Raw genomic sequence first — 15,740 nt, 5'->3', positions numbered from 1 at the left:
TCACCCCAGAAGCTTAAAGTTGCTGTTGAACTAATTTCTTTGGTTTAATCAAAAAGCCCAAATCCATGTGGTTTAGCTGGCTGTGCCAGCATTTCCGTGTGGGGCTGGGCGCTGGGGCAGGGCTGAGTCAGGGTGGGGTCTCATCCTCCAGTGAGTGGAGATGTCCAGTCCTGTCTCCCATCACTGGGAGTCACAGCTTGGAGGGACCCCACATGCAGCATCTGCTCCTGGGGCTGAGCACAGGGGGTGTGGGCATGGCTCCCTTGGGGCCTCTGCTCCCCACTGTGATGGGCAAGGGGAGATCAATCCCATGGCAACCTTCTCTGGGTTGTGTGGTGGGTAGAAGGACCATGCTGGGATGGAGGGAGGCTGCCGCCCCATCTCCACAGGGAGAGAGCAGCACTGCAGGCCTTCCTGTTCCTGGCCCTTATTGCCCTGCCACTCCCAACCCTGGAGGGTCTGGGGGCTTCAGGTCCTGTGTCCTGGTAGCAGGATGGGGGTTAAATGTCCCTCAGGTGCTTCAGCTCCTTCTGCAGCTTCTCTGTGAGTTTCTTGAAGGACGGGCGCTTGCCTGGCTCCAGCTCCCAGCAGCTCTTCATCAGGGCATAGATGGTGGGTGGGCAGCCCTCGGGGGGGTCCATGCGGTACCCCTGCTCCAGCAGCTCCGTCACCTCCTTCAGGGCCTGCCAGGATGGAGAAGCCAGCTGACAACCCCCTTCCCTGCTCTGCTCAGGGAGCAATGGGATGTCCCTGTCCTGTCAGTGCCAGTGGGGTGTAACCTGTGGTGCTCCCTGGCACAGTGCTCACCAGCTTAGGGTAGGGTGCCCGTCCAAAGGAAAAGGTTTCCCACAGGAGGATCCCGTAGCTCCACACGTCCGACTTGGAGGAGAATTTCTGTGACAGCAGGAGAGGGGGAGGCTGAAGCCAGCTGAGGGCTGTGCTGGGTCCCTGTACAGTGACTGCCCCCTGTCCCCCCTCAGCTCCCCAGGGTGTGAACACCCCCCAGTCCCATCATCTTGCCCCAGTTCCCACTGCACACCTGCTCAGGACAGAGACAGAATTTTGGGAGATGCAGGGCTGACTGTGCCAGAGGCCACCGTGGGGCAGGAATGGGTCAGTGAGAATGGGAACAAGCAGGGGCAACCCAAGGGTGTGAGATGTTTTGGAAGGACCCCTGGCCAACCCTGTCCCTCTCACCGTCCCTCACATTGTGTTTCAGGGCCTCTGGTGCCGTCCACTTCACAGGGAGCAATGTGGCATCTGCACCCTTGGGGTTGACCCGGGCCAAGCCGAAGTCGCTCACTTTGGCCACGTTCTCCTCAGAGATGAGGATGTTGCGGGCAGCCAGGTCCCGGTGCACCAACTTCTTGGACTCAAGGTAGTCCATGCCTTGAGCCACATCCCTGCCACAACCGAGTGAGACAGAGCCGTGTCACCGAGTGTTCCCTGGGGCTGCACAGGGGGATGCAGGGCCCTGGATCCCAGCCCAGAGGAGTGAGGGGAACTTACAGAGCAAACAGGAGGAGCTGCTGGGTTGGGACGAGCGCCCGGCCCCGCGTGCGCAGGAAGTTCACCAGGTTGCCCTGACAGAGGAGGATAAAATGTGTCAGGACCAACAGGATGGGGCTGCCAGAAGACTTTGCCTTCTGCAGGTGCTGCAGTGCCTGGCATCTGCGATGACTCAGCCTCCAGACAGGGATATTGTTCTCAAATCTAAGTGGTGATGGGTCCCACTGGCTGAGGAGCAGCCAGGTGCTCTCACCTTGCTCATGAACTCCATGACAATGTAGAGGCCATTGTGCAGGATCACTCCCAGCAAACACACCAGGTTTTTGTGCCGGACCTTCCTGGAATGGAAGGAATCTGAGTCAAGGAGGTGCCTGCTCATCCTGGGCCACAGGCAGGGTTGGGCCACACCTCCACGGAGCACTCACGTCATGGCAGCTGTTTCAGCGAGGAAGGCCTGGGCAGTCACATCGCACTTGATGTTCTTCACAGCCACCCTCTGCCCCAAGTACTCGCCCTGTAGGACATCTGGGAGAGCATGGGAGAGTCAGGCTGAGCCCCCCATGCCATGAGATGGGGAGGGGGATCGGGCAGTGCCCTCTGGGGAAGCTGCACCTGGGGAACCTCCAGCCCCATCCTCTCACCTACCTCCGAACTCGCCTTGCCCAATGCGGTCTCCCAGTGTGAGGTGCTTCAGGTTCAGCAACCAGCCAGCTGGGCACGGGCACAAGGGCAGGTTAGCAGGGGCCACCAGTGGGGCCTTGTCCCTAAAATGCAGACCACAGCCCCCTCTCACCATCCCCTACCTTTGGCCAACTCCTCCTCAGCTGACTTCATCCCAGATTTTGGTTTGGGCTTCACCAGCTTGGTGCAGATGGCTCCCTGCTCCTTCATGTAATGCTGCCAAGGGATGAACAGATGGAGGTGATGCCAGCTCTTACCTTCAGAGTCAGGGTGTCCAGGGAACAGCTTTGGGATGCTCCACAAGACCACACCATCGCCACCCTTGAGGACAGCCCATGTCTCAGCCTTGCTCCCCTCTGGGCACAGCCAGAGGAACACCATGATGGACCACAGGGGTTTGGGGTGTTACTGGTGTGGTTGAACCCCTGGCAGGTGCTGCAGCAGCTGAGGCAGTTTGCAGAGGCAATGGGAGAGGAAGCAGCCAAACAGGATGGGACAGGATGGGAGAGGAAGGGATGGGACAGGACAACCTTCAGAGTTTTCAAGTGGGGCCAGGGCAGCTGAGAAAGGAAAGGAGACACCCAAAAGCTGTGTCTATAAGAAAACATGAGAGTGCAACTCCCTGGAGAGGAGACAGGGTGAGAGAAGGACCACCAGGAAAAACTCACTGGAAGGGCAAGAGCACACACAACAGCCTGGGAGCCCTGTGGGGTCAGCAGGTGAGAGGGGGCTTTGAGTGGAAGGAGACACAGCAAAATGCCCCAAAGTCCAGGGGAGGCAGAGGCCACCAGGCTCTTCCTGCTATGTGAAGCACTGAATAATCAGGGATAGGAGTAAAATGTGGCCCTTGGCCGGGGACTGTGACTGCAGCTGGCACAGCTGGTTTGCAGAGACATCCTTGGGATATCCCAGATTTGCCCATTGCACCCCAAACCGGGTGAGAACCACAAGCATTTGAAGGGGATAGAGAATTATACCAGGTGAAACACCAGTGGAAACCACACAGAACAGGGCAAGGACCTGCCTCTGTGTGAGCCCGTGAGGTCCTTGCCCTTCTCTGGCACTGGTGGGACCCTCTGCCCGGGAGGTCTCACCTCAATCATGTCAATGAGGTTGGAGAAGTACTGCTGGCTGTCGATGCTGAGCGTGTTCTCCTCGTGCACCACGCGGTAGTGGATCACCTCCTTGCCAAAGCTCACGCACAGCACGTAGTCACCGGGGTGCCGGACAGACTCACGCACCAGGAACAGCCCGTCCTCGGGGGGCTGCAGCTCCTGCACCGCCTCCATCCCTGAGATCTTCCCGTGGAACCAGCTGAGGAGAGGGGCATTGGAGAGGGGGCTGAGCCAGGGGGCTTCTGCAGGGACAGCAGCGAGATGGGGAAAGCAGAGCCCCTGCCAAAGCTACACACACCCTACTGCATGAAACCCCTCTCCATGGGGTCCAGCCAAGCTGGGCTGGCACAACTAGGGCTCCTTAAAGCCAGGTACTGGCCCCAGCAAATCCCTCCATCTCCAGGGCACGGCTATAGGATGCTCTGTCCCCAGCTGCGCCCCCAAAACATGGATGGGGGGGAACATGCTGGACTCATCTGCTGTTGCAGCTCGCAGGGGCTCAGCTGGGTCCCCCGGGGCCCCTCAGTCACCCCAGCTGTACTCACGGCATCAGGCTGAGTTTGGGGTCGGCACGGATGGCCCCGCGCTCCCGCAGCGCACTGGCTGCCAGCAGCCCCTCCTGCCCCGTCTCGTTGTGCCTGGCGCGGTACCAGCCTTTGCCCTGGGGATGAAAGGGTCTCAGAGCAAGGGAAGGAAGGGCGGATCCCTCTGGGAAGGGAGGGACTGGCTTTGACAGCTGAGCTGATGACATTGGAGTCCCACTCCAGCCATGCCCTCCCAGCGCAGCGTGTCCCTGAGCACCCGCAGCTCTCACCTCCACGGCCTCAATGATGGTGACCATGTCCCCCTTGCGGAAGGCCAGCTCCCGGGGCTTGGGCTTGGTGTGGTCATGCTTGGTGACACACTGTGTCCCGGGGGGCCAGTGCTTCTGCAAGGAGAAGCAGTGTCAGTAGGGACAGCCGAGAGCTGGATCCCTCTGCTTCCCCCAGGCACCAGGGCCAGCCCCAAGGACCATCTGAAACCTTGGCTGGGGACCAGGGGTACTGGGCATGAGCCCTCCTCCACCCCACTTCGGTCCTGGGGGCACACCGGGGTCCCCCCGCTGTCAGCTGGCATTGCTGGTGTCCCTGTGCAGCCCCGCTCACCCCAGACATGGCCAACCGTCAGCGCATCAGGGACTCCCTGTCCTCTCCTGCTGCCACCTGCAGAAGAAACCAAAGGGGCTGTGGAGGGACAGGGCTGAGCTGGCTTGTCCCAGGTCACGGCTGCTGTCCCACAGACTCCCCTGGCCAGTGCAGCTCCTGTCCCTCACACAGCCTCACACCATGGAATGGAGGAAGAGGCTGAAAACTCTGCCTGTGCCAGCTGTGTCCTGGGGACGCTCCTGTCCCACACACGGCTGGGAGCAGGATCAGCACTCTGCTCTCTGCCACCAAGGAGGGGCCCCAGCTCTCACCAGCTCTTCTGGCACAGCAGGAACCCAGCACCACAGCTGTGTGGGAGTAATGTGGTTTTACCAGGAGCTTTTTCACCTCCTCTTTCAGGAGCTCCGAGTCACCAGGGCCCCCAGAGGCACCAGCCACGGCCCTGCTGACGTGGGATGCAGCAGGGCTGGAGAGGGGGCTGCCTGGCACTGGGGACACAGGGGAGGCTGGGCTGAGGTGGGACTGTCACAGGCACTGGCTGTGGGATGATTGCACAATGTCCCTGTGCTGCCCCTGACACCAGCTAGTCATGCTGGGATGCATATGACAGCTTTGTAATTTAAAATGGTGTGTCTTTTCCTCCTTCATCCCCACTGTCACCTCCTTGGGAGAATCATAGAATCAGGGAATGGTATGGTTTGGAAGGGACTTTAAACCCCATCTAATTCAACTCCCTGCCATGGCAGGGACACCTTCCACTATCCCAGGCTGCTCCAAGCCCCATCCAACCTGGCCTTGGACACTGCCAGGGATCCAGGGGCAGCCACAGCTGCTCTGGGCACCCTGGGCCAGGGCCTGCCCACCCTCAAAGGGAACAATTCCTGCCCAAGATCCCATCCAGCCCTGCCCTCTGGCAGTGGGAGCCATTCCCTGGGTCCTGTCCCTCCAGGCCTTGTCCCCAGTCCCTCTCCAGCTCTCCTGGAGCCCCTTCAGGCCCTGCCAGGGGCTCTGAGCTCTCCCTGGAGCCTTCTCCTCTCCAGGGGAGCACCCCCAGCTCTCCCAGCCTGGCTCCAGAGCAGAGGGGCTTCAGCCCTCAGAGCACATTTGTGGTGTCCTCTGGCCTGGCTCCAGCAGCTCCACATCCTCCTGATGCTGGGGGTCTCAGAGCTGGAGGCAGCTCTGCAGCTGGGGTCTAATCAGAGCAGTGCAGAGGGGCAGAATCCCCCCTCCCCCGCTGCCCACACTGTGGATGAGCTCCTTGGAGCAGAGATGACTTTGCTCCTTCGGAAGGTGAGTCACAATCACTGCTCTGCATCACTGCTGTAAACTCCTCTCTGTGGCAGTGCGGATCTAAGGACTGTCTGATTCTGCCGGCCCATATCCACAACAACAAAACAGGGACAATTGCAGCAGCTACAAGGTTAGTATTGGAAGGCAGCAGTTTTGTCTCTGCCAGAAGCCATGGTTAGTCAGCACTGCTATCCCCTTGCTTTGCAGCCCATCCATGGCACACATGTTGTCTTGGTGAAGCTGGGGCTGCACAGGCAGCCACTGTGTGCCTGCTCCCCAGCGGGCACAGCCAAAGGCTGCCGTGACCGGGTGCAGCTCAGATCACTTCCAGGATGGTGAGGACCTCATGAACACAGAGCTTCAGAACAGGGTCTGCTCCATACCCCTGCCGAGGTACATCCTGTCCAAGGAAGAACGTGCTGGCTGAGCCAGGAGAGCTGATGGCAGCTCTGACAACTGTCCTTCATTTTATGCTGCTCCAGGACAGAACTTTCAGGTGAAAAGCAGCAACTGTTTGGTCAGTCCTGCCCCCGTGTGCAAACAGCAGTTGGTGCTGGGAAGGGACAGATCCTCCACTCGAGCACCAAAGGGAAGAGCTCCTCCTCTGCCCAGCTGGCCCTGGGCTGGGGTGATGGACACACACCCCCACACGGACACTGCTGCCAGCAGAGCCTGGACACCAGCCAGTGCCTCACCCAGGCACCAGCAGGGACAGCAGTGAATCACCTCCCTCCTGCTGACTCTCACATGCCATGTCCTAAAGCAGCTCTTTGCTCCTGGAGGTCTTTGATCCATGAGATTCCCATCACTGGAATGAATGTTCCCACAAGCAGAGTGTGCAGGCAGAAAGCCTGAGAGGAGATATTTGTCCCCTTCTTTGTTTTGGGGCTGTTCCGTACTTTTATGAATTGGCAAACCTGAGTAATTGCAATGAGGTTGAGAAGCACAGAAACATAGTGGGGTATGGTAGAGCTGTCCCAACCCTGGACTGGAGAGCTCAAGCTTATTCCCCAGTGCACAGTTACCCCAGCCGAGGCGGTGCCAGCCCTGACGGCACTGTGACAGGAGGGGACACCGCCCGCTGCTCCCCGGCTGCGACGGAGCCGCGCTGCGCCCTCCGCTCCAGAGCACACACCCGGTCGCCCTGGCTGTCACTCGGACAGAGGGCAGCTCCAGCTGTTCTGCTGGAAAACCGGTGACGCGGGGCATCCCCCGCTGCCTACCACGCTCAGCACCGTGCCCATCCCTCCCTGTTGGCAGAGTGGGCAGCAGGGCGGACGCCTCGTCTGCCCTCAGCGCCCCTCGGGCCTGGCTCTTACCTCTCAGCGGTGCCCATGGGTGGCCGGGGGCAGCGATGTCAGGGGAGCTCACAGCTGAGCCTGGACTTGGATTCCTGAACTCCTGGGGAGTCTGTCCTACACAGAACCGAGCACTACGTTCAGGAGTAGCTCCCAGGCAGAGCCGGGGCCCAATTTCCTGATTTCTCTGCTGTTGAGGCTGTGATGCAGCGCCCGGGCGGTCCTTGCGCTGGCGCCGCCTGCGCCCTCAAACCTCCGTCAGAAATGACTCATTATTTGACAACACTTAGAGCAACTTCTGCCCTTTGAGGGCACAGTTACACACCCTGGATGGAAGGGAACTGGAGCTCACCAGATCCTGTCCCCTGTGGCTCTGTGGGGGAATCCCCCTGCACACAGGGACAGCTGCTGTCACCACTGCTGGCCTGGCCAGAGCAGTGACCATGGAGTGGGTGCCTCTGGTGGCAACAGCTCTCCAGGGGGACTGAGTCCTCGGAGAGGAAGAGCTGGGACCAGGGATCCCCAAGTGTAATCTTGTCTCAGCATCGACTCTGTGAGCCTCAGAGCAGGTTGATCCCAGGCCACTCTTCGCTGTTCCTCTGGGGGTGACAATCCAGAGGCACCACGGGTTGGGACAGGCAATGGCACAGAATCCTTTAAATGAGTACTGCTCATGTCAAAGAGAAGCAGCTTATCTGTATCCTGCAGCATCCACACAAGTGGGGAGGGAATAACCACCGCTGCAGTTCATCATCCCAGCCACAAAACCAGACACCAGTTCTGCACTAAAGTTCAGCATTTCCAATATTCTGAGCAAAATGGTGAAAAAGAAGAAAATGCCATTGTAGGCAAACACCAGATTTCATTCAGGGGTCTTGGGACCTTTTTGGGTGTACTTTTAAAAAAAATTAATAAAATGGGGTTTAAGCTTTCAGAAAACATTGGCAATTCAAGGGCAAAGGCAGTGTAGAAGAAAACTCATCCAAACTAGCAGGTACTTTCAGGTCCTGGTTATATTTTTCCATACACAAACAACTTCCCCAAGCCATTCAAGCCAGATTTCTCATAGGATTCTTGGGGTGGGTTTCCCCAGGAGCACTCCTTGCATTATTCCCTGTATTTGTAGGGATGGATCCTTAGAAACCTGGTCTGTTCTGGCTGGAGAATAAACACATGAGTTCACCCTTACAGCTCTGTGCTGCACTCCCAGGATCTGCACAAGGCTCCCTGTGACAAACGGAAAAGTTTTGTGCTTTTGGGTTTTGCCACATCTGGCCGTTGTTACAGACATGACCATGACGGGCTGAAGAACTCGGCGTCACACACAGGGAGCACTCCCTCAGATGTAATAAATGGGCTTTCCCTGTCCTGCTGCACAGCTAGCAGAGATTCCCATGTGCTTCTGCCTGAGCTGGTGTCCCCTTTCCATCCTGAGGTGTGCCACCCAGCCAGAGCCTGAGCCTTTAACACACAGAACTTCAGCACTGCCTTCTCCCTTCTCTGGTGCAGCAAAGGTGACACCCGGCCCGGTGGGTGCAGCTGAACCACTGCGTGCCCAGGCCTCCCAAAGCTACAGAGCCAAAACATCAGGACTGTGCAGCCCTTCCCAAGTCACTGAGTAAATGGGAATAGAATGGGAACATTTGTCTCACATTCTAGGCTGAGGCTTTGTCTACTCACCAGTCTTCCTCCTGGCATCCTGCATTTGGGAGAGTGAAGCTTAACATCCTACACAGAAAATTACTGAGCAGTGCCATTTCTGACAAAATCCAAGTTATCCAAAGGAGCAGAGTTTGGAGGTGGAGAGATGGGCAACAATATTTATCAGGAACAGCACACATTTTGTACAAAAAAACCATCTCCTGTCATCTCAGTAGGATCTGGGCATTAGCAATCCCAAAGCCACAGGCTCTCTTTTGCCAACCCAACCCCTTTCAGTCCTCTTGGACAATACCACTGGATTCACCAGAAATGTACCTTCCAGCCTGAGGAGTCTAGCCTGCATTTCAAACCTTCAAAAAGGGAACCAGAAAATGGCAATAAGTCATAAAAGCAGACTTGTCTTTGACATCCAATCTCCAGCATTTAAAGGGAATGTCACTGAGTTAAAACATGCTTTATCACAGCAAAAATTTATATTTCCACCCAGAAATATAGAATCACAGAATCCCAGAATGATTGGTGTTGGAAGAGACCTTGAATAACATCCCTTTCTAAACCCCTGCCAAGGGCAGGGACACCTTCCACTATCCCAGGCTGCTCCAAGCCCCGTCCAGCCTGGCCTTGGACACTGCCAGGGATCCAGGGGCAGCCACAGCTGCTCTGGGCACCCTGGGCCAGGGCCTCAACACCCTCACAGGGAGGAGTTTCTTCCCAATATCCCATCCAGCCCTGCCCTCTGGCAGTGGGAGCCATTCCCTGGGTCCTGTCCCTCCAGGCCTTGTCCCCAGTCCCTCTCCAGCTCTCCTGGAGCCCCTTCAGGCCCTGCCAGGGGCTCTGAGCTCTCCCTGGAGCCTTCTCCTCTCCAGGGGAGCACCCCCAGCTCTCCCAGCCTGGCTCCAGAGCAGAGGGGCTCCAGCCCTGGCAGCATCTCTGTGGCTCCTCTGGCCTGGCTCCAGCAGCTCCACGTGCTCCTGATGTTGAGGGCACAGAGTTGGAGGCAGCTCTGCAGGTAATTGTTGGTTCATTTGCAGAGAGGATCATTTGAAAGGCTTTTTCACCCTGAGTAAGCTTTAGGTGATGCCTTAAGCTCACCCTTCTGCGAGCGACTGTGTCCAGCACTAGCTCAGGCACTCTTGTACACCTGCATCTTTCTCTCTGCATCACCAGGAGCCAGACTGCTGCCTCCAGGAGCGATTCCCCTCTGTCCCCAGCAGCCCCATGGAACAGTGCTGACAGAGTATTTTCCCTAGACCTGTGCAGAGCAAATAACAATGCCTGAATCTCTGCCCCAGCAAGAAAGTAGAGCCTGGGCATGGTCAAGAGACAAGTGGAAGATGCTTAGCTGCAGCTGAACACCCAGCTGAGTTGGTGACACCCAGCCCCCATGTCAGGGCAGCTATTTCATGGGGACACACCAGGCCTTGGCTGCAGTGTCCATGCTGGTTTGTTGTGTGAAGCACACAGAGGCTTGTCCCACATCTGGCTCTTGGTTTTTTCAGCCATCTGTGTCACTTGCCCCGAATGGGGACTGCTCCATCAGTTAAAATCTTTAGTATCTGGTATCATAACTTGGCTCCCATTACTAGCAGCACTTGTGGCAGTATCCAATGGCTTTACTTCCTAATTTCTAATGAGGAAATATTTTTGCAGCAGATTAACCTTTTCATCCTCTTTTGATCTGACTAAGGTCAGGATAGAAAGTGCTCAGGATATTTTAACACTTCCCAATTTTTCTGCTTTACCAGTAACAGAGGATGATAACTGGGTGGCAAAACAAAGATCACAATCAAGGCACGAGTTTATGGCAGCACTGAGTGTACAGGGGGACAACACCATTTCCAGCAGAGCTCAGGACACTGGGTTAGTTCATACAACGGTCATGTAGTGATGGGACAAAGGGGAAAGGCTTTAAACTGAATGAGGGTGGGTTTTGATGGGATATTAGGAAGAAATATTTTTGGTTATGAGGTTGTTGAGGCCCTGGCACAGGGTGCCCAGAGCAGCTGTGGTGCCCCTGGATCCCTGGCAGTGCCCAAGGCCAGGCTGGATGGGGCTTGGAGCACCCTGGGGTAGTGGAAGGTGTCCCTGCCCAGGGAGTGGAACTGGATGGGCTTTAAGGTCCCTTCCAGCCAAGCCATTCTGGGATTCTGATTCTACAAAATAATGCATCTATGTAAACATCTATGGAAGCTTTGAAATACATCTCTCTCCAATACATTTTTTATGTGGTCTATGACCTTTATCCCAGAATATCTAAGCAGAACTTTCTTTACACCCCCCAGAATTGTACTTAAAGAAAAAACAACCTCATTTCACAATAAACAATGTAGAAACAATGTTTTTCAGTAAGTTCTAAAAAGGAATTCAAAATACTCCAAAAAGCCTGAAGGAATGTGAAAAGTGATTTGAAACAGAACTTTAAATTAAGAATCACAGTATTCCACAATGGTTTTGGCTGGGAGAGACCCTTGAAGATGATCCAGTCCCACCTGCTGCCATGGGCAGGGACACTTTCCACTACACCACATTGCTCCAAGCCCCCTCCAGCCTGGCCTTCCTTGACCACTTCCAGGGATAGGACAGCCATAGCTACTCTGGGCAACCTGGGAGCCAAGAACTCCTTCCCATCCAGCCCTGCCCTCTGGCAGTGGGAGCCATTCCCTGGGTCCTGTCCCTCCAGGCCTGTCCCCAGTCCCTCTCCAGCTCTCCTGGAGCCCCTTCAGGCCCTGCCAGGGGCTCTGAGCTCTCCCTGGAGCCTTCTCCTCTCCAGGGGAGCACCCCCAGCTCTCCTAGCCTTCAACAAATATATGAAGCTGAAGCCTGTGGCAATTCTCTTGCTATCTGCTGGTGTCACATCCAACAACCCAAGTGTCCAGCTCTGGTTCTCTCCAATGCACTCTTTTTCCAGGTACCACTATGACAGCAGCAAAGCTGTGCTTGCTACAGCTCGGTCAGCTTTGTTCCAAACCACTGAGAAGGAAGTGTCTCCATGTCTGCACCTCGCTGAACAAACAGCTCCCAAACAGCCCCTGGAGCCCAGGATCCCTGCTCCAAAGGGTGGGGGAAAACCCTAAACCCACACAACAAAACCTGGCAGCTTCAGGCACTTAAGGCCAGAGGACAGAAATCTAAAGTGACAAAATGTTAAAAGGATACACATGATACCAGAGTGTGTGTGGGATTTATCTCTCTTTATTATATCTCTCTATATGTTTTGCTGTGGGAAGAATTTCTTCTAGAGCAAGGAGTGGGAGGAAGGAAACATAACAGGAGGAAAGGAACTGTTGCTACAGGCAACTCGACTCTTACACAACGGTGCAATTTCTGTAATGGTTATGGAATCACAGAATCATTAAGGTGGGAAAAGACCTCCAGGATCATCAGGTCCAACCATCAGCCCAGCACCACCTCCATGTTCACCACTAAACCATGTCCCCAAGTGCCACAGCTACACGTTTGAACACTTCAGGCATGGTGACTCCACCACTGCCCTGGGCAGCCTGTGCCAGTGCTTGACCACCATTTCCATGACGTTTTCCCCTATATCCAACCCAGACCTCTCCTGCTGCAATATGAGGCTGTTTCCTCTTGTCCTGTCATGTGTTCCCTGGCAAAGAGACTGACCTCACCTGGCTCCACTGTCCCATCAGGGGTTGCACAATTTTAGAGAATTATAGTACAACAAAACTACCTGCAACGGTCTATTTAAAACACAAGATATCAGACTAACCCAGGACTTATTACAGGCAAAAATTGCAATCATATAAGCATTATTTCATACATGCAATGTGATTACTATGCAGCATTTCTTGTTTGTAATTTTTTCCAGCTCCTTCACCCTCTGCTCTTCTACCTGTCTCTCTTCTTTTTACTGTGTGCATCAAATGTATTTTTTCAGGATTTCAAATGCTCTGATTATGTTTTTTTTCCCCTCAAAGCCATAATTTTTAAACCATGCCAGGAGAAGAAGGAAACAAAATGATAACAACCCAACTGAAATGAAGGCTGCTATATGGAGGAAATACACAGAAATACACAGTTCATCCCACACACTATGGAAGATGGAATTTTAAGTTATTTAGAAGTTCATCACCCCCACTACACCATACACAGAAATTAAGCTTATATTGCAAAACCTCACCTAAAGCTACAGTAGCAAGTGCCTTTGAAAATACAAAACCAAGAATCTGGTGTGCAAGCTGAAGCCTTCTTCATCAACCTTTTGCCCTGAGTCACAGAAGTTTCAGGCAAGACCGGATACTTCAATTTTAATTTAATCTCAAATTGGATTCCTTTTCATCATATTTAACATGAGCAACTGTAGGATTTTAATATTTGCTTATTTGATATTGATCAAGAAAGCCAATGCTCTCATTGCACAGTCAAGAAAATTGCAACTGTTTATAAAAAAAAAAAAGTAAAGAAAAAAATGTATAAAAACATGTAAATTACCTTTCCTGCTGCATATCAAACCAAGAACAACTGAGCAAACAGGATGGGAGAGGGCTTGAGTTGTGCACTGTACAATTTTATGTGCTGCAATAAATTCTGTGGTTTTCCACATAGGCAATAAAAAATGGGACAGAAGAGTCAATGGCACATAGAAACACTGAGCACATGTAGCATTACATTTCTAGACAGGAGGACTCTCCTTTGGTGGGACAAACCTCTCACTGTCAGCGTAGAGAACCAAATTAACCAGTACCCTCCTGTCAGTGGCTTGGCATGGAGCTCAGGGAAAGGTTCTTCCCCCCGAGGCTGCTGGCACTGCCCAGGCTCCCCAGGGAATGGTCCCGGCCCCGAGGCTGCCAGAGCTCCAGGAGCGTTTGGCCAGCGCTCTCAGGGATGCTCAGGGTGGGCTTGGTGGGGTGGCTGTGCAGGGACAGGGCTGCACTGATGGTCCCTGTGGGTCCCTTACAGATCAGGATTTTCTATGGTTCTATGCTCCTCTCACTTTGATAAATCCCTTCACTTAAATCTGAGCAACATCAACACAATTTCTGGTGTTACTAATGATAGAAGTATAATAATAAATGAAATGTACTCCACATCTCTCAGTTGCAGTGAGAATCTTCAGTATCCCACTGTCAGGGACATTCAGCAAACTGGTATTAACTGCACTTCTCTCCCTGTGCATAATTTCATTACAGTCACTGAATCCCAGAACGGTTTGGGTTGGGAGGGACTTTAAAACCCATCCCATTTCACCCCTGCCATGGCAGGGAGACCTTCCACTACCTCAGGGTGCTCCAAGCCCTGTCCAGCCTGGCTTTGGACACTTCTAGGGATCCAGGGGCAGCCACAGCTGCTCTGAGCACCCTGTGCCAGGGCCTGCCCACCCTCACAGAGAAGAATTTCTTCTTCTACAGTAAAGAAGAGTTCCTGGCAGCTTACAGTCTCTAAAGCATCCAACTTACCTTCCTAACAGGGATCTTGCAATCCAGGTTCATCTGTAAATGCTAGAGATGAAAAAGGAAACCCATCACAAAAATGAATATATTGCAGTCAGGTTTTTAACAGTAAACATCAGCAGGCAAAGAATTAAAAACATGCTTGAAAACTATTTAAATAATTCTGAAATCTTGCTTTACCTGAAGTAAGGAAATGTGAGAAGCTGATCAACTGAGCTTTAGATTCTCTGGAATGAGCCCACAGTTACAGCATCTGAGACTTCCCTTAAAAGCTTTTCTATAAATAACAACTGTGAGTGTTCCGAAAAGCAACATGAGCTTTGTAGAAGTCAAGTGGGAGTGCCTGGGGCTGGAAATACAGTTCTGAAAAATCCATAGAATCACAGAATGGGAGAATGGTTTGGGTTGGAAGGGATCTTAAAGCTCATCTTATTCCACACCCATGGGCAGGGACAACTTCCACTATCCCAGGCTGCTCCAAGCCCCATCCAGCCTGGCCTTCGAGGGATCCAGGGGCAACCACAGCTGCTCTGGGCACCCTGGGCCAGGGCCTGCCCACCCTGCCAGGGAACAATTCCTGCCCAATATCCCATCCAGCCCTGCCCTCTGGCAGTGGGAAGCCATTCCCCCTTGGCCTGTCCCTCCAGGCTGTTGTCTAAACTTCCTCTCCAGCTCTCCTGGAGTTCCCTTTAGGCACTGGAAGGGACTCTGAGCTCTCCCTGAATCCTTCTTTTAAATCCTTGTTTACAAAAAGTCCCATTCTCTCTGGAGAGGATTGAAGTGACATGTTAGAAGTAAAAAAGCAGACAAACATGCTTTCCCTTTAGCCAAACCTTGCTACTTCTCTGGACATTTGCCCATTCTTGGGACTCTGCCTTGGGGTTTGCAGCATTTTGAAATTAATTACTAGACTGCTTTGTCACAGGTTGTCAAACTACAGGAATGTATCCACTTTTGTGGGAAATTTGATTACATAAATAGCCAAGTAAGACATTATATTTGCTTTTTTATCACCAAAATGCACACACCCCCAACAAATCAAATCTTCGACCTGACCTTGGTGGCAGAGCTTCCTTGGGATGAATGTCAGGAGAATGAAGAGCTGATTTCAGAGCTCTTTTCTAAAAATGTTAATGTTCTCAGACAACTGAGTGCATGCAGGATTTTACAGCTGCCTGGTAATCTTCTTAACTGCAGTAATCATACAAGAAATTCTACTTCAAATGCACACCAAGAGCTGAATATATCACCTCTGTCACTGAGATGGAGTCTTTGGGGTCTCCATGGATATTTCTGTTCTTTCTTGGCATTTTCCCATCACTCACCTGCTGCAGTTTGATGGCCAAGTGCAAGAGGAGAAGTTTTTTTCCCACCTCCTGTCACATCTTTTATCTGAGTGTAGGATTCTGGCATTACTGTCTGAATACTAAACACAAACCCATTGCAGCTGCACTCAGAGCTTACAAGGAAGTTGGACATTTTAACCATCACCATTTCCAATCTGAGACACAAAGCACATCCTTCAGGATAACTAACCATGACAGTGACAGCAGGAATTTCTCACCAGGATGTATTTTCTCAAGGTGTACATACTTATTCCTTAATAAAATATTGCCACCCTATTGAATA

At 53.2% G+C, this 15,740-nt stretch overlaps 1 protein-coding gene across 3 annotated transcripts; it reads right to left on the bottom strand.

Moving 5' to 3' along the window:
- Window positions 1-30: 30 nt before the first annotated feature.
- On the bottom strand, window positions 31-14,380 carry MATK (megakaryocyte-associated tyrosine kinase). Of its 3 annotated transcripts, XM_053966195.1 has the most exons (14): window positions 14,292-14,352; window positions 14,118-14,159; window positions 4,451-4,507; window positions 4,120-4,233; window positions 3,851-3,966; window positions 3,285-3,504; window positions 2,313-2,406; window positions 2,155-2,220; window positions 1,935-2,034; window positions 1,763-1,847; window positions 1,510-1,583; window positions 1,208-1,403; window positions 808-894; window positions 31-683 (listed from the first exon to the last, which is right to left on the bottom strand). In XM_053966195.1, the coding sequence occupies exons 3-14, from the start codon at window positions 4,457-4,459 to the stop codon at window positions 501-503; spliced, it is 1,344 nt and encodes a 447-aa protein (XP_053822170.1). In that variant the 5' UTR covers window positions 4,460-4,507; window positions 14,118-14,159; window positions 14,292-14,352; the 3' UTR covers window positions 31-500. The 3 variants fall into 3 exon arrangements, with proteins under 3 accessions (XP_053822170.1, XP_053822169.1, XP_053822171.1); XM_053966194.1 differs by lacking the exon at window positions 4,451-4,507 and having other exon boundaries at window positions 14,292-14,380; XM_053966196.1 differs by lacking the exons at window positions 14,118-14,159; window positions 14,292-14,352 and adding an exon at window positions 7,060-7,199.
- Window positions 14,381-15,740: the final 1,360 nt, after the last annotated feature.

This window comes from Vidua chalybeata, chromosome 27 (assembly GCF_026979565.1).
Source record: "Vidua chalybeata isolate OUT-0048 chromosome 27, bVidCha1 merged haplotype, whole genome shotgun sequence".
Lineage (NCBI taxonomy): Eukaryota > Metazoa > Chordata > Aves > Passeriformes > Viduidae > Vidua > Vidua chalybeata.
Note: the sequence above shows the minus strand (reverse complement) of the source record. Positions and strands in the feature narration are given on the sequence as shown.

Bases quoted from the DNA above. Each gene is read 5' to 3' on its own strand.
- MATK (XM_053966194.1), bottom strand. From the start codon at position 14,150: ATGAACCTGGATTGCAAGATCCCTGTTAGGAAG. The intron at 1,848-1,934 runs GTGAGTGCTCCG...CTTCCATTCCAG, and splicing joins GCTGAAACAGCTGCCATGAC to GAAGGTCCGGCACAAAAACC. The intron at 895-1,207 runs GTGAGGGACGGT...CTGCTGTCACAG, and splicing joins CAGAGGCCCTGAAACACAAT to AAATTCTCCTCCAAGTCGGA.